General features: G+C 44.2%; 1 protein-coding gene across 10 annotated transcripts in view; it reads right to left on the bottom strand.

The window, feature by feature from the left end:
• TAF1 (TATA-box binding protein associated factor 1) overlaps positions 1-21,324 on the bottom strand; it is a 106,575-nt gene extending 85,251 nt beyond the window's left edge. For 6 of the 10 annotated variants that reach the window (XR_010125480.1, XM_063660550.1, XM_063660552.1 and 3 more), the window contains exons 1-15: positions 21,073-21,324; positions 19,943-20,057; positions 19,387-19,503; positions 12,255-12,374; positions 10,345-10,586; positions 9,715-9,933; positions 9,082-9,300; positions 8,503-8,710; positions 5,609-5,785; positions 4,872-4,999; positions 4,671-4,778; positions 4,375-4,548; positions 3,404-3,577; positions 2,493-2,597; positions 98-298 (exon numbers count right to left, since the gene is read on the bottom strand). Coding sequence is in view for 9 of the 10 variants with exons in the window: in XM_063660550.1 (XP_063516620.1) it covers positions 98-298; positions 2,493-2,597; positions 3,404-3,577; positions 4,375-4,548; positions 4,671-4,778; positions 4,872-4,999; positions 5,609-5,785; positions 8,503-8,710; positions 9,082-9,300; positions 9,715-9,933; positions 10,345-10,586; positions 12,255-12,374; positions 19,387-19,503; positions 19,943-20,057; positions 21,073-21,252 (2,487 nt within the window). In the remaining variant the exon portion in view is untranslated. The remainder of the gene's footprint in view (positions 1-97; positions 299-2,492; positions 2,598-3,403; positions 3,578-4,374; positions 4,549-4,670; positions 4,779-4,871; positions 5,000-5,608; positions 5,786-8,502; positions 8,711-9,081; positions 9,301-9,714; positions 9,934-10,344; positions 10,587-12,254; positions 12,375-19,386; positions 19,504-19,942; positions 20,058-21,072) is intronic. The other 4 variants (XM_054470802.2, XM_054470804.2, XM_054470801.2 and 1 more) reach the window with 2 other exon arrangements.
• Between the last annotated feature and the right edge of the window lie 2,399 nt (positions 21,325-23,723).

The following is a 23,723-nucleotide window of genomic DNA, read 5'->3' as shown; positions in this document are numbered from 1 at the left end:
CCAAAGTGCTGGGATTATAGCCGTGAGCCACCGTGCCCGGCCCCAACATACCCTTTCTATATACAACCCAACCCCCTCCCTATCCTCCCATTCTTACCTGTAGAAAGTCTCGAATATGCGTATTGGCCCTTTTGGAGTTAGGCCCAGGAACTTCAAACAAGGGACACTGCTGGCCAACCACAAAAATATCCACTAATTCCCGAATATAGTAACCCTGTCTTGTCCGAATGATCAAGAAATCAGTTTCTGGCATCTTATGAAGATAAATTGGAGCACGAAAAAGGTTGTTCTCAAATGCCTAACAAAAGTAAAAACACAAAAATTATATACAGAGTAGCCCTAGGAAATTCAGTCAACTGCTGAGAAAGAAAAACCAAGCTTATTGCTCTCCATCTTAATTACGCCATCTAAGGTCTATCCAGTAATACAAATAAATTAAAATATAGATTATCAAATGTGACTGAACAATTTTTCATCCACTATCTTTCAGAGTCAGTAGGGGAGAAAATACAGGATGTGAATTCAGATGATGCTAGCTCTGCCATTACCTATATGATTTAACATGTCTATTTAAGCTATTTAACATGTCTAAGTTTAGTTTTCCTCATCTACAAAACAGAGATACTTAAAAATGCCTATACCTCACAGGACTGCTACGAAGATTACATATGAAAATCACTTCATAATGTACCAAGTACTATACTACTACCCTAGACCCCAGTGTAGCCTGACACACAAGGTGTGAGAGCAACATTTGTTTAATAAATTAGTAAACTAATTAAAAAATAAAACAACGTCGGGCACAATGGCTCATGCCTGTAATCTCAGCACTTTGGGAGGCCGAGGCAGGTAGATCACTTGACCTCAGGAGTTCAAGACCAGCCTTGGCAACATGACAAAACCCCATCTCTACAGAAAATACAATAATTAGCTGGATGGGGTGGCGTGCGCCTGTTGTCCCATGTACTTGGGAGGCTGAGGTAGGAGGATGGCTTGAGCCCAGGAGGCAGAAGTTGCAGTGAGCCAAGATCATGCCACTGCACTCCAGCCTGGGTCACAGAGCCAGACTCTGTCTCCAAACAAATAAATCATAAAACAACCAATGAGGCAGAAAGAGTGCTAGACAGAATAGGCTGGAAAAAAAAAAAGGGAAACACAAGACAGTAGGACAGAGGACAGCTGAACAGAAACATCTGAGCTAGTTTAAGTAGAGGCAAGATAGGGATCAACTGTCACAAGAAGCCTGAGTCTAAGGAAAGCCTTCCCCGAAAATCAGAAGAGTACACAGAAAGAGGGAAAACCATCACTGAGTGTGGAAAGAAAATTCTTAATGTGAAATATAGGCAGAAAAAGAATTACAGAAGAATACAGAAAAAGATCTTTTTTTTCTTTTTTGAGATGGAGTTTCGCTCGTTGCCCAGGCTGGAGTGCAATGGCACGATCTCGGCTCACTGCAACCTCCACCTCCCGGGTTCAAGTGTTTCTCCTGCCTCAGCCTCCCGAGTAGCTGCGATTACAGGCATGTGCCACCACTCTCGGCTAATTTTGTATTTGAGTAGAGGCAGAGTTTCTCCATGTTGGTCAGACTGGTCTTGAACTGCTGACCTCAGGTGATTCGCCCACCTCGGCCTCCCAAAGTGCTAGGACTACAGGCGTGAGCCACCACACTCGGCCAGAAAAAGATCTTTAAGAGACTACAGAAGTAGCCACAAAAGAAGAGGCTGAATTGGTAGAAAACCTCAACAGAAAGTTCCAGGGAAAGGAGAAGAACAATACAAAGATGATACTAAACATCTGGTTGGCAATAGACTATGAATATAAAGGATAAAAAAAAAACTGAGCTTTGCAGATGCTTTAGGAGAATAAACAATAACAACAGTAAAATAAACTAGGTATAAGAGTAGGACAAATGGTTAAGATTGCCAAGAGAAATGAAATGGAGAAAAAAAAACAAGATGGGAGAGTGCTAGAGATTTTCCACATCATTTGTGGACCATCATAATTCCCCCCTTGAATATATAAAAGCTGTTACAAGAGAGCCTCCTTACACCCACTACAACAAAGGAGGAAAAAAAAAAGCATTTCACTATGGCTGAGGACTGTAGATGGCACAGTTCAGGTGTGGTTCAATATTCACAATAACCACAGCTAATGTGATCAAATTGTTATCAATTTTATACACAAAAATTAAACATTCATAAATTATAGTAAATTCATCCTAGGTTGACTTCCTTATGCTTCCCAAATGTTACTGAGCTTACCAGTGTGTATTTTTAAAAACCTATTTTACATTTAACCTAAGAATAACACAATTCACAGCCAGTTTTAAGAAAAAGATTTCTTTAAAACATTTTTGGATTATACTTATTTTCTTTGTACTTGAAATTAAAGCATCTTAATCAACTAGAATTATAATAGTTCTTTCTGAGCTGACTGGTTCCTCATTTATCAATTTCCTTAGTTAACAGTAAAAACAGGAAAGAATTCCTCACTTGCAGCAATTGGCCAGGATGGAGAGAGCCCAGGAAAGGAGATGTATGGCAGTAAACAGTTTCCCCATATTTACAATCTGGTGCTCCAGGATCTTTTCCAGGTTTCTATAAGGAATACAGAAGATCCAGTTATTTAGAATATATCAGTAATCCTACACAATATGAGCATAGCACTTTACTAATACAGGTTGAGTATCCCTCATCCAAAATGCTTGTGACCAGAAGTGTTTTGGATTTTGGAATAGTTGCATTATACTTACCAATTGGGCATCCCAAATCTGGAAATCCAAAATGCTCCAATGAGCATTTGAGTATCATGATAGTGCTCAAAAAGTTTAGGATTGGCCGGGTATGGTGGCTCACGCCTGTATCTCAGCACTTTGGAAGGCCAAGACAGGCAGATCACGAGGTTAAGAGATCGAGACCATCCTGGCCAACATGGTGAAACCCTGTCTCTACTAAAAATACAAAAATTAGCTGGGTGTGGTGGCACACACCTGTAGTCCCAGCTACTCAGGAGGCTGAGGCAGGAGAATTGCCTGAACCCGGGAGGTGGAGGTTGCAGTGAGTGGAGATCATGCCACTGCACTCCAGCCTGGCAAAAGAGCAAGATTCAGTCTCAAAAAAAAAAAAGTTTTGGATTTTGATTTCGAATTTTGAGATTTGAGATGTTCAACATGTTATAACTACAAAAAAAGGTACCACTCCTTTCTCCCAAGAAATTTATGGTATATGTTCACAGATTACCAGTAGACCTCTAACTACAGCTACGTTAATAACAAAAAATTTGTATGTAAGTTTGCAGTTTGTCTCACTACAGCTATGTTAATAACAAAAAGTTTGTACATAAAAGTTTATGGAAGCATAAGCAGAATTATGTATGGAAAAAAATTTTCTGAGCAGAGACTCACCCGTTTATAATAGTTCTTTATCTTGGTTGCCATGCCAACCTGCATCATTAAGGGTCCATTTTCCTCACTATATTCTGCAAGAATAAGATCACCATCTTTGCCTGTGAGGTCCTGAGGTGTGCGCATAAAAAACATCTCTCCACCACCTGAAGCTTGCCTCTCTTGTTCTCTCATCTGTCCAGAACAAAGAAAATACCATCTAGCTCCTGACAGGACAACTACTACACACAATGACGTTGTTCAATCTGAGACAAACACACCAAAAAGATTTTACCTATTTTTCAATTTCATAATGAAAATTTTCAAACATACTGTAAAGTTCAAAGAATAGTACAGTCAGCCCCCCATATCCACGTATGGGTTCTGCATCCGTGATTTCAACCAACCATAGATAGAAAATATTCAGAAAATACAAGTGCATCTGTGCTGAACAGGTATAGACTTTTCTTGTCATTATTCCCTAAACAATAACAGTGTAACAGCTATTCGCATAGCATTTACATTGGAGTAGGTACTATAAGTAATCTAGAGGTGATTTAAACTATAGGAGAGGATGTGCATAGGTTATGTGCAAATATTATGCTATTTTATCAGAAACTGGAACATCTAAAGATTTTGGTATCCAGAGAAGGTCCTAGAACCAATCTCCCAGAGATATCTAAGGACGACTGTACTATGAACACTTATTATCCCACGTCGCTGTTTATATTTTGCCATTTTTTTAAATCTTTACCTTTCTATAGACTTTGCTGGACAGTTTTTGAAAGATGCAGTCATTCTGACACCTCACCTTTAAATATTTTCACATGCATCACCTAACAATAAAGACATTCTCCTAAATAACCAAAATAACATTCTATCACATCTGAGAAAATAACCAATTCCCTGATACAATCTAATACCTGGTACATTCCCTTAATTTATACCCCAATATCCTTTATAGCTGTTTTCTAACCAGAATTCAATTATACCTTGGCCTTTTTTTTGATGTGCTTTAGCAAAGGTTGGACTGAGTGGGGACCTGGCTGAGAGAGTGCACCAAATGAGTACTTTTTCAGAGGTGGGCGATGGAACTGCCGGAGTTTGATGGGCCCCATGTGGGTGGGAAAGAAGGGCTGCCGTAATTCCACAGCAGGAATTGAATGCTAAAACAGGAAATAGAAGGGTTAAAATTAGCTAATTCCATCCTAAGCAAGATTTTCCCATATCCTCCGTCAGAACAAAGCCATGGGGTTCTCCTCTACCACAGAAAAGATACTATTTGTACCTGGATAATATTCCCTCCAAAGGTGCCTCGAAGACCCTGTTGCTTGGGATAATAATACTCATCATTGGAGAGATTCCATGGATCTTTCACTTCTGGCTGAGACATGTTCTAATGATAGATAAACAAATCTTGGTCAGACTATCCTTCTCTATTACCTTTCTTTGTTCTTCTAAACACCAAGCCCCTTTTTTCTTCACACACCTGCTGTGGTTCCTCCTTGATGACTCCTGTTTTCCCTAAGAGAATTCGACTCTTCTTCAGAGATGATTCCTTCTTACTCTCCTTGGAGGGGGAGTTAGAGGTGGCCTCTTCCTTCTCATCAGGAATTTCTGAGAATAAAACAAAAATCACTTGAGTTGCTCTCCCTGAAGATTCACCTTTCCTACAGACAAGTATTCAGTTTTCTTCTTTAAGGTGATGAATGTTCTAATGAAGTTCTTAACTAGACCTTTCATCCCACCCCAGATAACTTCTAGTCCATGATTTACTAACTGAACTACACCTGTATCTTTTCATCCCATCCCAAATCACTTCTAGTACATGATTCACTAACTGAACTACATGCTTGACATCTCAAAGGTACTACTTTCCGACAGTCCTACATGAGTTTTCCCTAGGGAATACACAAATAATAAAAACTAACAGCCACAACTTTGCTCTCTCAAACTGCTACCTAGAAGTTTCCAGTCCGATTCACTAATCGAACAAACTACGCTCTTGACATCTCAAAGTTGCAACTTTCCAACATTCCTACGTGAGTGTTCCCTCAGCATATACACAAATAATATAAACTAACAGCCAAAACTTCGCTCTCTCAAGCCGCTACCTGTAAGTTTCTAGTCCTAATCATCTCCAACCCTTCTGATTTCCTCCTGCCCGTTGACATTAACAGCAAGTTGTCAAAGGAGAAGGAACACTGGCCTCTGCCAGTAATATACCCAAAATGAGGTTCTCATCATTGGGATCAAGGGTCAAAACAGGAGGTTCCAACAGCCGGGGCATGGCCTGAGCATCCCAAATGATATTGTCCTCCCAGCGTCCATACACCAGATCCTCATTGTCAATGGGAAAAATGGAGTACCAAGGTTTGTCATCATCAAGAGTGGCTGCAAAACCTAGTCAAAGCGCAAGGAGGAAATAGTAACAGAGAAAACATTTATGCCCCTTTCAATCAAGATTCTGGCAAAGATAAAAAGAGTTACTCATGTTAGTAGAGTGACTTAGTGGAGTTACTCATATGTCCACTGAAGAGGAACCTACACAGTGTATTTCTCACTTTAAAATAATGTTGCAGGCTGGGCATGGTGGCTCACACCTGTAATCACAGCATTTTGGGAGGCCGAGGCATGTGGATCACTTCAGGTCAGGAGTTCAAGACCAACCTGACCAACATGGAGAAACCCCATCTTTACAAAAAATACAAAAATTAGCTGGGTGTGCTGGCACATGCCTGTAATCCCAGCTACTCGGGAGGCTGAGGCAGGAGAATCGCCTGAGCCCGGGAGGCAGAGATTGCAGTGAGCTGAGATCATGCCATTGCACTCCAACCTGGGCAACAGGAGTAAAATTCTGTCTCAAAAAATAAATAAATAAAAATAAAATAATGTTGCAGTCAAAAACGTCCATTGCAATACTGTTTATAATAGTCGAAATTTAAATAGCCTAAATGTTTAAGAAGGAATTGGTTAAATTACGATAATAAATGATATGGTAAAGTATGCTAACAATAAATGGTAATAAATTATATTAACAAATGCAATATGTATCGGTAAATTATGAAACATTCGTAAGAATAATACACAACCCATAAAGTGGGCAGAATGGAAGGGAAAAGACCGATTTCTTAGGTTTTAAAAATCAGACATTTTTGTATCCGGGTGCAGTGGCTCACGCCTGTAATCCCAGCATTTTGGGAGGCCAAGGCAGGCAGATCACTTGAGGTCAGGAGTTCAAGACCAGGCTGGCCAACCTGGCAAAACCCCGTCTCTACTAAAAATACAAAAATTAGCTGGGCACAGTGGTGCACGCCTATAATCCCAGCTACTCGGGAGGCTGAGGCACAAGAATCACTTCAACCAGGAAGGTAGATGTTGCAGTGAGCCAAGATCGCGCCAACGCATTCCACCCTGGGCGACAGAGACTCGTCTCAAAAAAGAAAAAATTTTGTTTTCCCTCCAAAATATAAAAGTAATCCAGCTTTCCATGTTTATATAGTCTGCTTTTTTCATTTACACTAATAGGATATCATATATGTTGTTTCATATCTTCTTTCTTTCCATTTAAAATGAGTTTCTCAAGCCAGGAGTGGTGGCGTGCACCTTAAATCTCGGCTACTCGAGAGGCTGAGGCAGGAGGATCGCCTGAGCCCAGGAGTCCAGCCTGACCAACAATAGTAAGACTCTACCTCTACAAAAAATAATAATTTAATTAAAATAAAATGAACGAGTTTCCCATGTCATTAAACATTTTTATAAAGAACTCTAAATGACACGAAAATATTTATGTGGCTGGGTGGGGTGGCTCTTGCTTGTAATCTCAGCACTTTGGGAGGCCGAGGCAGGAAGGTCGTTTGAGTCTAGGAGTTTGAAACCAGTCTGGGCAACAAAGTGAGTCCCTGTCTCAACAATAATAAAAAATGAAAGAGAGAAAAATATTTATTAAGTGAAAAGCACAGTATGCAAAACTGTACATACAGAAATGAGCTCAACTACATACACACACAGAACACTGAAAATACACCAAAAATTAACAGTTGATAATCTCCAGATAGATTACCAGTGACTTTTTTTTAACACTATACTGTATTTTCAAAGTTTTTTACATTAATCATGGCATACCTTAAAAAAAAAAACCTATTTAAGGAGAAAAAAAGGAAACCAGAATTCTAAATACAAACGGACTTGGGAAACAAAAATATACTATAAAGTACTGTTATAGTTCAGAAAGATCTTTAACTTCAGGCCAGGTGTGGTGGCTCATGTCTGTAATCCCAGCACTTTGGGAGACTGAGGCAGGTAGATCACATGAGGTCGGGAGTTCGAGACCAGCCTGACCAACATGGAGAAACTCCATCGCTACTAAAAATACAAAATTAGCTGGGCGTGGTGGCACATGCCTGTAATCCCAGCTACTCGGGAGGCTGAGGCAGGAGAATCGCCTAAGCCCAGGAGGGAGAGATTGCAGTGAGCTGAGATTGTGCCACTACACTCCGGCCCAGGCAACAGAGCAAGCAAGACTGTCTCAAAATAAAAAAAAAATAAAAAAAAGACCTTTATCACATGTTTTTAAGAAACCTGAGTCTGGCCTAGCTTCTTAACAGGGCAAAAAATTACATGGACTATCTCCCTCCAGGTTGAGCATAAAAATAAAATAAAAATTACAGGGACTAGAATTAGGCCTCGGATCCTAAACATTTCACTAACTCTTGGCAGCTCAGAACATCACAGCCAGCCGGGCGTGGTGGCTCACACCTGTAATCCCAGCACTTTGGGAGGCCGAGGTGGGTGATCACCTGAGGTCGGGAGTTCGAGATCAGCCTGACCAACATGGAGAAACCCTGTCTCTACTAAAAATACAAAAATTAGTCGGGCGTGGTGGCGCACGCCTGTAATCCCAGCCACTCCGGAGGCTGAGGCAGGAGAATCGCTTGAACCCGGGAGGCGGAGGTTGCAGTGAGCCGAGACTGCACCATTGCACTCCATCCTGGGCAACAAGAGCGAAACTCTGTCTCACAAAAAAAAAAAAAAAAAAAAAAAAAATCACAGCTAAGCCCACTTATGGTGACTAAGATTAAGGGCAGTATCTGCTAGACACAGCTGTCACAGAAGCACACCTTGCTGAACATTGTAAGCCATCGCATTCCTAGTCATGCTAGAAGGAAGCCAGCCTGCCAGGCTTGCACGCTGAGGTTTTGTCCCTTTGTGTTTGACATCCTCCCCATCCCAGATGATATCATCCTCCCAATGCAGCTGTGTCACCATCAGGAAGTTTTCATCAGCCAGAAGATCAGTGCCATTGTTTTCCTCAAGTTTCCTAAATTCCTGTGTTAAGTAGGGAAGAAAAAACACAACCTTGATTGGTCACTGGTCAAAGTTTCCACTCCAAATTCCACATTAGAGATACATCAGACACATCCTAAGTGGTCCTTTACTTGAAACAACCACCTGATAACGGAGGAATATTTGCCTCTTCCCACTCCTAGTCTGGCACAGCACTCATTTCACAAACAGAATCCTTAGAATAGGACCTAGCTACCAGGGTGATACACCATACCAAATAAAAGGCTGAGACACCTCAATCTCCCACCAAAGAAACCCTACCACCCAGTATCTCCCCAATTAAAAAGTAAAGTTAGTAAAAGTAATAGGACCTGAGAACATTGATTCCTTTCTTACATACCAGTGTTGCTCACCTCTATCATTCTAGATTTTATCACAGGTTCATGTTCTGTCTTTCTCAGTTTGAAGCCATAGTCAAACCCACTGCCATCTTCAGGGACACCCAGCATATCATACCACAGTCGGGCAGGCCCATAACGCCACTCAGCCACTCTTGGTTTGGTATCTGTCACTTTATCTATATCTCCAGTTGATTGGGAAAATTTGGACTCCACAGGAGCCATCATCGTGATCTGTAACAGAAGAAAGAAGTAGAGCAGGGAGAATTTCCTGATCCCAGATGTCCTAAGGCTATAGGGAGTTAACAGTCAGGAGGGGAACTTAGAGAAACTGAGGATGATTTACCTGGAGTTAGAATGTAAACAATGGAGATGTATCATAGCACATTCCACCTATCAATCAAACCTTCTTATTCAGCAGCATATCACCATCTACCCCTCTCATCCCCGCCTACCCCACCAAACATTTTTCTTTTACAATAGGGAAGGGGCAGCCGCTGAGATTGAACCCATGATTACTCATTGAAAATTAGCACAGAATTCTATCTGCTATGGTGTTATTTACGATTCAGACATAAACTAGGGAGAATTCATTGAATTCATTTGCTCCTCTCATAAGCCATAATCTCAGGTCTCTATTTTGCCTACTTCATCATCAGAGAGACACTGCTCTGGAGGTGGTGGTGGAGCGTAGTCGTAGTTCCACAAAGACTTCTGGCTGACTTCTAATTCTACTGAGCATTCCACCTCCTGGATCTGCTCTTCCTGTATCAGCTCACGGTGCTTCTTCTTCCTCTTTCTCCGAGCACTCCGCCAAACAGATGGGACATTCTTCCCTGGTCCAAAAAGACGTAGAAAGCGTAACACCTAGAACACAGAATACATTACTATGACACAGACTCAAAGTCAGATGGGAAAACAGCAGCATCTGGGCCTGAAAACTCCCTTGAGAGATCTATTCAAATGTGGGGGAGAAACAAAGGAGTGTCACATTCAGACTTGTAACGTCTAAGAAAGTAAAGAAGCGTTCCTTAATAATTTGGACTAGTTCTTTTAAGATAACAGAGAAATTTCCAATGAGAACAGCATAAATCACATTTACTATCAATATATACAACTTTAAAAAAAAGACCTAATACAGTGTGAAGAGCTCTTATAGAGCCAATAGTATGTCACTGAGTAAGGAAACCCCATTCCACATTCAGCATCTTAACAACAAAACTCATTATTTGGAAGAGGTCAGTGGTTTGCAATCTGAGCATTCTCCATAGAATGTACCTTTCCAGGTCGAAATTCTGGAAAAAGTTCTGTGACACTTGGCAACAGCTTGGTGGCATCATGCTGCATAATCCCAGCCAATGGAAGGGTCAGCTTTCCATCCTCAGATTCTGCCTGTGTTGCTTCCTGAGGTCCCATCTCAGATTCTGAGTCAGAAGAACTACTGAAGTCCACTTTCTCTGAGGCCAAAGAGGAAGGGGCAATGATGGAGGGCAAGATGATGCCTTCTCCATTTTCAGACACTGCAACAAGGAAGAGAAACCCCTTTGGCATGTAACTGTGAACATATTTCCTCGAATTCCGCAAACACCCACTTTAGGCTATACGCATGGCTCAATGCCAGGAGATATAGGCCCAAGCACCCAAATCATACTACTAGTATGCAACCCAGAAAACTCAATTCTAACTCGTTATCTCCCATCATCCCCCAACTCACCACGTACCTGGTACCCTAGGGTTGTGATGAGAAAACAAACACTATTACTACGTTTACCACTTTCGGTTTTTTTTGTTTGTTTGTTTGTTTTGAGACAGAGTCTTGCTCTGTCGCACAGGCTGGAGTGCAGTAGTGAGATCTCAGCTCACTGAAACCTCTATCTCTCGGGTTCAAGTGATTCTCCTGCCTCAGCCTCCTAAGTAGCTGGGATTACAGTCATGCGCCACCACAGCTGGCTCAATTTTTGCATTTTTAGTAGAGACAGGGTTTCACCATCTTGGCCAGTCTGGTCTTGAACTCCTGACCTCAAATGATCTGCCTCCACCTCCCAAAGTGCTCGGATTACAGGTGTGAGCCACCACACCTGGCCCTACTTTCTGTTAAGTAACCAATATTGTAACCAATGTTGTGACCAATAGCAAAATTATGTAATACTTTATACCACTCAGGTAGTCCTAGTTCAGAGACCCATGAGCTGGAGAATTTTTTTAAGCCCACGGGACAACATTTAGGTTCTTTGGCATAAATAAGATCTATAAAACAAAGTTAACAGCTGACATTTAGCAGACTGTTAAAAGAAATGGCTTAAAACTCCAACAGGAAGAATTTAGGTTAATACAAGCCTCAAAATACAGGAGGTCAAAAACACTGCTCTTCCCCAGTTTTCAAGCCTAGGACAGTTACTGTTATAGGAATAGGTAAGATAAACACTGAAGACTCTACCAGCCTTTGAAATCTCTGAATATCTGGTAGTTGACACTATCTGATTTATCAACATTCCAGGGCACCTTCCTAATTTAACCACTTCATTTAAAATAAAGCCATCTAAACAAGTAGTTTCCAAATACCAGTATACAGATCAGTTGTATCATAAATTACTTAAGAAACTCTTTAAGATTCCTGGGTTCGGCAGGGAGCAGTGGCTCACATCTGTAATCCCAGCACTTTGGAAGGCCAAGGCAAGCGGATCACTTGAGGTCAAGAGTTCCAGCCCCTACTCTGGAGGCTGAGGCACGAGAATCACTTGAACCCGGGAGGCGGAGGTTGCAGTGAGCCAAGATCGTGCTACTGCACTCCAACCTGCACAACACAGCAAGACTCTTTCTCAAAAAAATTTTAATTAATTTAATTTAATTAAATTCCTGGACTCTACCCAAGATCTTCTGAATCAGGCTCAAGGGGTGAAAGTCAGGTATTTGTTCTTTTTTTAAAGACTCTAAGTGATTCTGATGGGTAGCCAGATTTGAGAACCACTGACTAAACTACTATTTCTTGAGCACATGTTAAAATACTGTTGCCAAATGTTTTAAAAGTAAAACTTCCCTTTAATACTAAAATTTGAGATTGTATGAATTATTTCTAGAAGTTTTGTCCTTTCGCATAAGCTTAAGTTTGTCCCTTATGTGTGTGCCACAAGCCTGGACTTATGAATGGAAACTTGCTCCTAAGACAAAAGTAGACAATCTCTACTTACCACTGGTAATAGCATCCTGGTCCTTATCCTTCTTCATTGGTCCCGGGGGTGGAGGTGGAGGAGGCATCAACTTGCAATCAATGTCTTCACAATCAGCATCATAGTCATCTTCATCATAATCTAATAAAACAAAGAACGTGATCTCCTCAATATCCAAAATATTATACAACCGCCTTAAGCTTCCTTGCCACTCAATTTTTTTTTTTGAGACATAGAGTATCGCTCTGTCGCCCAGGCTGGAGTGCGGCGGCACAATCTCGGCTCACTGCAACCTCCGCCTCCCGAGTTCAAGCGATTCTCCTGCCTCAGCCTCCTGAGTAGCTGGGATTACAGGCATGTGCCACCACGCCCAGCTAATTTTTGTATTTTTAGTAGAGACGGGGTTTCTCCATGTCAGTCAGGCTGGTCTCGAACTCCTGACCTCGTGATCCACCTGCCTCAGCCCCCCAAAGTGCTGGGATTACAGGGCCACTCAATAATTTAAAGCACCACATGAAGCACTATGCATATCCCTTAAGAACACACAAGTGAAAAAAGCAAGGTGAGGGCCAGGCATGATGGCTCACGCCTGTAATCCCAGCACTTTGGGAAGCCAAGATGGGCAGATCACTTGAGCCCAGAATTTCAAGACCAGCCTAAATAACATGGAGAAACCCCATCTCTACAAAAAATACAAAAATTAGCTAGGCGTGGTGGCACACGCCTGTAGTACCAGCTATTCAGGAGGCTGAGGTCAGGGGACAGTTTGAACCCAGGAGGTCAAGGCTTTGATGAGCAGTAATCGTATGACAGAGCAAGACCATGCCTCAAAATATTTTACATATATATCTGAAACATATCTTTAGCCTTCAGAAAGAGATGACATCACAGTACAAGTCAATTGCTATAACATGTATAATATCTCACACAAGATATGATGGCTGGGCATGGTGGCTCACGCCAGCACTCTGGGAGGCTGAGGCGGGCAGATCACCTGAGGTCAGGAGTTCGGAGACCAGCCTGGCCAACATGACAAAACCCCATCTCTGTCAAAAATACAGAAACTAGCCAGGAGTGGTGGCATGTGCCTGTAATCCCAGCTACTTGGGAGGCTGAGGCACAAGAAGCACTTGAACCGGGAGGTGAAGGTTGCAGTAAGCCGAGATTGCACCACTGCACTCCAGCCTGGGCAACAGAGTGAAACTGTCTCAAAAAAAAAAAAAAAAAGAAAGAAAAAGAAAAAATCATACAACATATGAAAGCGTTTCCAAGAGCTGCTTGAAACCTTTGCTCCTTTCCTGACCATATCTTTTTTAGAATTTTCATACTGGGCCGGGCACAGTGGCTCGCACCTGTAATCCCAGCACTTTGGGAATCTTCTCCCTCTGTCAGTTTCCCGTAAGACTGGTCTTTCTTCTCATCTCTCAAATGAGCGATGACACACTTTTTCTATCTATCATCTGCAGTTTATTACTCTTTTCACTGCCTCTTAACCATTGGCATCACTCAAGACTTCGTCCTAAAGACTCTGCTTTTATTCCCCTATATATTCCCTATTCCCTTTCTCAAGAATCACCTTCACCTAGATTAAATCCAAATCTACATATGCGGACCTAATTTACCTCCTCTACAATTCCACGACTCTTCTGCTTCCTAAGGAATCTTTCTACTCAGATATTTAACAACTGTACCTTATAAAACACTGAAATATCCTTTATCTCTTTTAAATTCCCTATCAACATCACATCCATATGCATTTTCCCAGCTTATGACTTTAGTCCACTGTCTCCTTCATCAATCTCGTAACCCCCAATATACATTTATCCAATTGATCATTACAAATAGTAAGTATAAGGCCAGTGAGGTGGCTCACACCTGTAATCCCAGCACTTTGGGAGGCTGAGGCGAGCAGATTGCCTGAGCTCAGGAGTTCAAGACCAGCCTAGGCAACATGGTGAAACCCAGTCTCCACTAAAATTCAAAAAATTAGCTGGGAGAGGTGACACGGGCCTGTAGTCCCAGCTACTCAGGAGGCTGAGGCAGGAGAAACGCTTGAACCGGGGAGGCAGAGGTTACAGTGAGCCGAGATTGTGCCACTGCACTCCAGCCTGGGTGACATAGTAAGATTCTGTCTCAAAAAAAAAAAAAAAGTGGCCAGGCGAGGTGGCTCATGCCTGTAATCCCAGCACTTTGGGAGGCCGAGGCGGGTGGATCACGAGGTCAGGAGATCAAGACCACCCTGGCTAACACTGTGAAACCCCGTCTCTACTAAAAATACAAAAAATTAGCCTGGCGTGGTGGCGGGTGCCTGTAGTCCCAGCTACTCTGGAGACTGAGGCCGGAGAATGGCGTGAACCTGGGAGGCGGAGCTTGCAGTGAGCTGAGATCGCGCCACTGCACTCCAGCCTGGGTGACAGAGCGAAACTCCGTCTCAAAAAAAAAAAAATAGCAACTTCCTACTATTAAACTTCCATTATGTGCCAGGCATTTCTAGCTGTTTTATGTATAATCCTCCCAATAACACTTCAAAACAGGAATCATCCTGAGATATAGAAGAGACTGAATTTTAAGTGACAAAATCAGAATGCAAGCCTGGTTTAACAACAAAGCCTACACTCTTTCTAACACAATTCCTCACTCACCAAGCCCTGTATTTTATTTTTATTTTTTTTTGAGACAGGGGTCTTGCTCTGTTGCCCAGGCTAGAGCACAGAGGCTCAATCATAGCTCACTGCAACCTCCAACTCCTGGGCTCAAGTTATCTTCCTGCCACAGCCTCCTGAGTAGCTGGGACTATAGGCAACCAAGTCCTACGATACTTTATCAGTATCTTCTAAGTTTGACCCTAGCTATCTTTTTTTTTTTTTTTTTGAGGCAGAGTTTCGCTCGTCACCCAGGCTGGAGTGCAGTGGCATGATCACAGCTCACTGCAACCTCCGCCTCCCGGGTTCAAGCGATTCTCCTGCCTCAGCCTCCCAAGTAGCTGGGATTACAGATGTGTGCCAACACACGTGGCTAATTTCTGCATTTTTAGTACAGACAGGGTTTCACCATGTTGGTCAGGCTGGACTCAAACTCCTGACCTCAAGTTATCCGTCCACCTCGGCCTCCCAAAGTGCTGGGATTACAGGCGTGAGCCACCACGCCCGGCCTGACCCTAGGTATCATTTTCTACAACTGTCACCCTACTTCGGACCTTAATAACTTTACATCTCTAGCCTGCAAGAACAGCCTGCAAGTTGGTGTGACATTCACTCTTTTACTAATCAAAACCCCAGAGCGACAAGTATCACTCTTCTAAAGCCTCAGAAAGGGAAGCCTGTAAGACTGTAAACTAGCAAAGCAGAAAAAAAGGAAAGCCAACTAATATTTACAGAGCATTTACCATAATATTATACTACGTGCTTTTACATCATGTGATAATGAACTTAAATTCTCACAAAAGTATTAATATTATCACCTTTACTACAGACAAGAAAACTGGTGGATTATTACAAATGAGAAATCCAAGCCTCAGAGATTCAGCAACCTGCTCAGGGTCACACTAAATATGGAGTTGGAATTTGAATCTATGACACTCTAAGCCTAGGACACTTTGACTCCAAAGTCCTTTTCTTTTCATTATACCATCCTGCCTACTCAACAGTCTATGTTGGTTTACAATTCCTTATGTCATCAAATTCCAAGTAATGCATACATAAAGGTACTATGAAATTGCTCTATTCTCAGTTCTTGCTATTTGGCAATATGTTTTCTACTCCTTTCAAGAAAACCTACTGGCTAATTCTCCCCTCCACACACACTACTTGCTTATTTCTAAATATCTCCAAACCTTTAGACAAGCCATGTTTCCAAACCAAAATCCCCTGCTGCTCCTTCTCCACCAAACCTTGCCTCACTTTCAAAATTTTACTCAAAATTCACCTCCTTGAAAGCTTTATTAGCAATCTACACCCACTTACAATTATTCCAAAGAAGTACCCTTGTAAACCAAGCCATGCAAAGGAGCCAATGCCAAGGAAGGAAAAAGCTAAGGGTATAGGTGAAGGCACCCCTAGAGGACAAGAGAACTTAGAAATGAGCATCCCAGAGTACTGAGATTCTATCAAATGTAGCATCCTCCTTTTATAGGAAGTTAGCTCATAAAACTCCCCTAGGGAAACTCCCAGCCTTTTCCTTACCATCCCTAGTCAAGACAACAAACACAAACCTGGAATTATAACTTCTACTGAAAATAACTGCCACCATCTCCCCCCAGTCAGGGTGCTCAAAAATGACAGCTATTGACTTAGCTATTCTTGCAGCCCATCAAAACTAAATGTAACCCTCTATATACAGAAACATGAGCTCATAGGTGGTTTGTCTTACTACGAATAATTGTTCTGCATTTGTTCACGTCATCTTCCCCACAAGATAACAATATCCTTAAAGGCAGGGCTTATATCTTCTATTTTTTATGGGTTACTTTTTGTATATGCAGTACAGTTAATTCTTTTCATATAAGTAGCACTCAAATCCATAAGCTGTCCCGAAAAAACTAAGTTCAAGTATTTACCAAGGTTTTATCTACATTTATCAGCAGACTGAAATCTAGTTCGAAGAGGTGGACGATGAATAAATAACGAGCAACTTCACAAAAAAGTTCCAAGCAGGCCAGGCGGGGTGGCTCACACCTGTAATCCCAACACTTTGGGAGGCAAAGGTGGGTGGATTACCTGAGGTCAGGAGTTCGAGACCAGCCTGGCCAACATGGCGAAATCTCATCTCTACTAAAAATACAAAAAAAATTAGCCGGGAGTGGTGGCACACGCCTGTAGTCCCAGCTACCGGGGAGGCTGAGGTGGGAGAATCACTTCAACCCGGTAGGTGGAAGTCGCAGTGAGCCGAGATCGCACCACTGCACTCCAGCCTTGGTGACAGAGACTCCATCAGGTGGAGTGGGGTGGGGGAGTCTCAAGCAGTGAGAGGTAGAACAGGGCAGTGCAAAAAATGAACTATGGACCAATACCTCTAGATTCCAGACCACTAAATCGAACTTCTCAAGATCAGAAAATGGACTTCATTATCTTTTGAGACAGCGTTTAGCTCTTGCCGCCCAGGCTGGAATGCAGCAGCGTCATTTCAGCTCACTGCAACCTACCCCTCCTGGGTTCAAGCCATTCTCACGCCTCAGCCTCCCGAGTAGCTAGGACTACAGGCGCACGACACCATGCCCAGCTAATTTTTCTATTTTTAGTAGAGACAGGGTTTCTCCATGTTGGCTAGGCTAGTCTCGAACTCCTGACCTCACGTGATCTGCCCGCCTGGGCCTCCCAAAGTGCTCGGTTTACAGGCCTGAGCCACCACACTCAGCGGACTTCATTATCTTTGAAACACACTGCCTAGGCCGGGCATGGTGGCTCACGCCTGTAATCCCAGCACTTTGGGAGGCTGAGGCGGGTGGATCACGAGGTCAGGATATCGAAACCATCCTGGCTAACACAGTGAAACCCTGTCTCTACCAAAAATACAAAAAAAAAAAAAATTAGCCAGGCGTGGTGGCGGGCGCCTGTAGTCCCAGCTACTCGGGAGGCTGAGGCAAGAGAATGGCATGAACCTGGGAGGCAGAGCTTGCAGTGAGCCAAGATTGCGCCACTGCACTCCAGCCTGGGCAATAGAGCAAGACTCCGTCTCAAAAAAAAACAAAGAAACACACTGCCTATCAGTTTAGAGTACATAACAAGTGCTCAAACAATGTCTAACGAACTGAGTTAAATTAGTCAAGAGTCTACTACTAGCTAATTGTATTACTTTTGATAAAATCCCACATTTTATTATAAAGTTCTCTAAAGTTCAAGTTTTCCTTTTCTACTAGAGATTACGAATAAATAATTCCTAAGACTCCTTCCACTCAATGACTCTACCTTCTGAGGTTTTGATTCTACAATGTAGCACCTTATACCAGAGAGGAAAAAAACATATTTGCAAGCAGGTATCAAGTTCATTGTTTTAGGCACAGTGCGGTGGCTCACACCTGTAATCCTAATACTTATGGAGGCCGAGGGGAGCAGGGTCACTTGAGGTCAGGAGTTCGAAACCAATCTGGCCAACACGGTGAAACCCCTTCTCTACTAAAAATACAAAAAAAATTGGCCAGGTGTGGGCGGGCGTGGTGGCTCACGCCTGTAATCCCAGCACTTTGGGAAGTCGAGGCAGGCGATCACGAGGTCAGGAGATTGAGACCATCCTGGCTAACACGGTGAAACCCCGTCTCTACTAAAAATACAAAAAAATAGCCGGGCTTGGTGGCAGGCCCCTGTAGTCCCAGCTACTCGGGAGGCTCAGGCAGGAGAACTGCTTCAAACCGGGAGGCGGAGGTTGCAGTGAGCCGAGATCGTGTCACTGCACTCCAGCCTGGGCAAGAGAGTGAGACACTCCGTCTCAAAAAAAAAAAAAAAAAAATTGCTTTTTATTGGTTTTTTGTTTTTGTTTTTGTTTTTTTGAGACGGAGTGTCTCACTCTTGTTGCCCAGGCTGGAGTGCAGTGGCAAAATCTCGGCTCACTGCAACCTCCACCTGCCGGTTTGAAGCAATTCTCCTGCCTCAGCCTCCCGAGTACCCTGGGATTACAGTCATGCACCACCACGCCTGGCTAATTTTGTATTTTTAGTAGACGGGGTTTCTCCATGTTGGTCAGGCTGTCTCAAGCTCCCAACCTCAGGTAATCTGCCCGCCTCAGCCTCCCAAAGTGCTGGCGTGAGCCACCACGTCCTGCCTTAGTTCATTGTTTATGTATGATTTTGTATCCTTCTTGAACTACCCATTCCTTAAGGGCAAAAACTGAATTTGTTTCATAGTTTCCAACTTTGAAGTGTATCTCACAAACCCTGTAGGTATTCAAATACCAGGTGACAAGAAAGCTACTTGTCATTAACCAAGAATTCATGACTGAACAGTATGAGGAATAACCACATGAGTACGGTTAAGACTGGCCAGAACACAAAAAAAGATAGCAGCTACTTGGAACTGACCTGACAAAGGGAGAGGAGGAGCCAAAGCAAAGGCATGGAGAGCAGAAACAATGGCAGACAGCGGGTATGGAAACCAGAGCCCAAACTGGACTACACAGCAGGATAATGCACTGGAATGTTCAAGCCAATACACCAAAGAATCACCTGAGTGGCAAAGGGGCTGCAAGCTCCCCATCGTCTGCTGGTATCTTCGGCTTTCATCTTCTGCCACCTCGTTGATGTCTGAATAGTCCACAGCATCTTCTGTACTCCTAATCCACCCTATGAAAAAGCAGGAAGAATCGCAACAACAGTAAGTGACCCTCACTCCCTCATATAATTCCCATTTAAAAGTACACGTACAGGCTGGATGCGGTGGCTCACGCCTGTAATCCCAGCACTTTGGGAGGCCGAGACGGACGGATCACCTCAGGTCAGGAGTTCAAGACCAGTCCGACCAATATGATGAAACCCTGTCTCTACTAAAAATACAAAAATTAGCTGGGCGTGGTGGTGCGTGCCTGTAGTCCCAGCTACTCAGGAGGCTGAGACAGGAGAAATGCTTGAACCTGGGTGGCGGAGGTTGCAGTCAGCCCAGATTGCCCCACTGCACTCCAACCTGGGAGACAGAGCGAAACTCCGTCTTACACACACAAAAAAGTACATATATACTACGTGGCTAGCCTCCTCCCCCGCCTACTCCCCACAACCCAGACTTCACCTTCATCATTTACCAAGGCACCATCAGTCCCGGTCAATTCTTCATTTGCCGTGAGTTCAGTGATCAGGCTGCCCAGCCCCAAAGCCCCCAAGCCTGCCAAGTGCTTCTTACATTCCTGAAAAAGGGACAGCACCAGAGTCGAAGATAACAACTAAACCTACGACTCCCACACCACAGGGCTTATTTCCCTGGTCCACGACAAAGTCACAACTCCACATGAAAAATGACTGTGCAGTGTGCCAAAACAAGGAACAGGTTCAAGAACTGTAATATACATCGACCAAACTCCGCATCGATCAGATCTTTATTAAAGCACCACAGCCAACTGCATCGCCCACACTTTAAAGTATAATACTACAAGAGAAGACGAATCAAATAACTACTGCCAAGACTGAACGAACGGAACGGTCGTTCTCGGAACCAGGGCCGAAGCAGGGAGATCGGTGGGATTGGAGGCGGCGAGGCGGGGCTCGTTCAGTCCCTGTTTCGCATGCGCCTGCGGCACAGGAGGGGCCACAGAGGCCGACAGCTTCACTCCTCAAGAAAACGAGCCTAGATGAAGGCGGGGTAGTTTCACTAGGGCGCAGGACACTATTTCACGGAAGTCAGTGAAGACGCTGGGAGAACCACCTAAAAAGCGCACTGGGACCAGGAGGCCCGCCGGGGTGCTAGGAACACCCCATTGTCCTAAGTCTGGGGCCGGAACCAAACGAGCGGGGGGGCAGGTCCTGTCCAGTCCTCTGGCTCTATAGAGCCATCTCAGGGCAGCGATGTCAGAGGGGCAGGCAGTGTCAAGAATCTCCAAGCAGGTTACGGGTGGGAAGCCATCTCAGTAGGCGAAACGAGCATGTGTCCTACTGTCTGATTGGCAGAGCGCTAGCTCCAAAGCCACCATTCCCTGCGCCCCTGGCCCTGGGCTCGCCTCGCGCTCTCTTCTGCCCACCCTCCCCCAGAACTGATCACTCCCACGCCACGTTGCTCCTGCACCCATGAGGAGGAGCAGGATCCTCCTCCCTGGCGTTAGCTGCGCCCTGTTCTCGCTGCCTGAGCACCCTCTCCTTTCCTCCCTGCACCTCCTTCCTCTGCTTAGCCGCACCCCCCCAGCCCTACCCCCACGCCCACCCCCTCACATCATCCAAGACGCTTTCCCCCTCCAGCTGCCCAGCTCCATTGATGTTGCCGAAAAGGAAACCCGCTAAAGAAAATGGGCCGCCTCCAGCGGAATCTTCGTCGCTGTCCGTGTCGGACATGATGGCGGCAGCAGAGATGGTAGCTGCTGCCCGCAGCAACAAATCGCAGCCGGGTCCCATAGACCGGAAATAAAACAACAGTCGCCCAGAAGTGACTTACTAAGCTCCCTTACCCTACCAGCCTCTACCGGAAGCTGAATACAGAGGGGGCGGGGAGGGGGAAGGGGGGAGAGGGGGAGAGGAGAGGGGGGAGGGAGGGAAAAAACCCGGAAAGACCGGCTATCCTAGGAGAAAGAAGTAACTACTTTACTAACGGCTTTTGATTCGACGCTACAGGATCAGGAGGATGGATATGTGGAAAGCGGTTGGTCAAAGAAAATATTCAGTCCCGCCCGCTCCCACTGCTCTGCGCGCGAGCTTTCTCACGGCACCGAATTAGAGCAGTGGCTCTTCCTCCAATCAGAAGGAGCTGCTCGGGTCACGTGGCTTACGCTCAGGCAACCTCGGGTTCCTGTGCCACAATACCCGGAAGCAAGGGTAAGAGCCGGTCTTTGTGCTGCCCGCAAATTTTACCGCTCCGTCCCAAGAAGAGACTTGACGTAAATTATACAGGCATTCCCCAGTTATGCAGGTTACTTGTTTTGAGTTGACATTTTTCCCTAGAAATTGATTTTTTGACCGGGCGCGGTGGCTCACGCCTGTAATTCCAGCACTTTGAGAGGCCGAGGTGGGAGTATCGCTTGAGCCCACGAGTATGAGGCCAGACTGGACAAGAAAGCGAGACTCCATCCCTACACAAAATCAAAAAAATTAGCCAGATGTGGTGGCCAGTGCCTGTAGTCCCAGCTGTTGGGGGGTCTGAGGTGGGAGCCAGGAGTTGGAGTCTGCAGTGACCTGTGATCGGGCCACTGCACTCCAGCCCGCCTCAAAAAAAATACTTGTTCCCCCAACGTTTTATTTCGGAAAATGTGAAAGTTTAGTAAAATGGACAGCTGACCCCTCACCTAGACTCACAATGGTTAACATTTTGCTAGGATTTTTGTTTTTCTAAACCATTTATGGGCATCTTGTTCTTCACTCCTAAAAATAAGCATCTTAACTATGGAACCAAAGTACCTTTATCACATCTTTAGGAAGTAAGTCAATATTATTTAACGAAGAGTCCGCACTTAAATTTCCCCAGTTGTCCTAGTTGGGACATTTTACGGGGTTTCGTCATGTTGCACAGGCTGGTCTCAGACTCCTGGGCTCAAGCAATCTGCCCGCTTCAGCTTCCCAAAGTGCTGGGATTACAGGCATGAGCCACCACGCCCGGCTTTCACCTTGCTTTTTTCACTTATTATGATAATATAGACTGAAATAATTTCTATACCACATCATAGCACTCTTCCTCATTCTCCCTTTTTTCCAATCTAGGATCCATTCACGTTTCATGCATTGTATTTGGTCATTTTCCTTTAGTCCAGGATCCACCTGCCTTCTTGTTTTTCATGACACTAAAAATTTGGAAGAATCCAGGCAAGTTGTCTTGAAAACATTCCATGATCTGAATTTCTCTTGTTTCCTCCTTTTTTTTTTTTTTTTTTGAGACGTAGTCTCGCTCTGTCGCCCAGGGTGGAGTACAGTGGTGCGATCTCGGCTCACTGCAAGCTCCACCTCCTGGGTTCACACCATTCTCCTGCTTCAGCCTCCTGAGTAGCTGGGACTACAGGCGCCCGTCACCAAGCCCGGCTAATTTTTGTATTTTTGGTGGAGACGGGGTTTCACTGTGTTAGCCAGGATGGTCTCGATTTCCTGACCTCGTGATCCTCCCACCTCGGCCTCCCGAAGTGCTGGGATTACAGGCATGAGCCACCACGCCCGGACTTTTTTTTTTTTTTTTTTTGAGACGGAGTCTCTTGCTCTGTCTCCCAGGAAAGAGTGCTGTGGCGCGATCTCGGCGCTACCACCCCCGGCTAATTTTTGTATGATTAGTACAGACGGGGTTTCACCATATTGGCCATGCTGATCTCGAACTCCTGACCTTGTGATCCGCCCGCCTCAAGTGCTGGAAATTACAGGAGTGAACCTCCGCGCCCGGCCCAGGTTAAATATTTTATCAGCCATCAGAAGGTACACTGTCAGATACAGTGTTGTCCTACTACTGGTGATGCTAAATTTCATCACCTTGATAAAGTAGTCACCACCAGATTGCTCCATCACAAAGGTACGATTTACCCTCTGCAATTACTAAGTAATCCACAGATACTTAGAGATTGTGTGAATATTCTTTTTTTTTTTTTCGGTCATTTGGTACTGAGCCCATCCTTCTGCAGAATAAATTGTGAATATTCTTTTCCCCATTGACCTTGCACCCAGTGTGGTTTTAGCATTCATTGATGTCCCTTGCCTAAATCAGTTATATCGGGAGAATGTGAAAGGATGATCTTTCTTTCTTTTTCTTATTTTTTTTTTTTTGAGGAAGTCTCACTCTGTTGCCCAGGGTGGAGTGCAGTGCCGACCTCCATCTCCCGGGTTCAAGCGATTCTCCAGTCTCAGCCTCTTGAGTAGCTGGGACTATAGGAGCATACCACCGCACCCGAATTTTTGTA

Source organism: Pongo pygmaeus, chromosome X (assembly GCF_028885625.2).
Source record: "Pongo pygmaeus isolate AG05252 chromosome X, NHGRI_mPonPyg2-v2.0_pri, whole genome shotgun sequence".
Taxonomy (NCBI): domain Eukaryota; kingdom Metazoa; phylum Chordata; class Mammalia; order Primates; family Hominidae; genus Pongo; species Pongo pygmaeus.
Note: the sequence above shows the minus strand (reverse complement) of the source record. Positions and strands in the feature narration are given on the sequence as shown.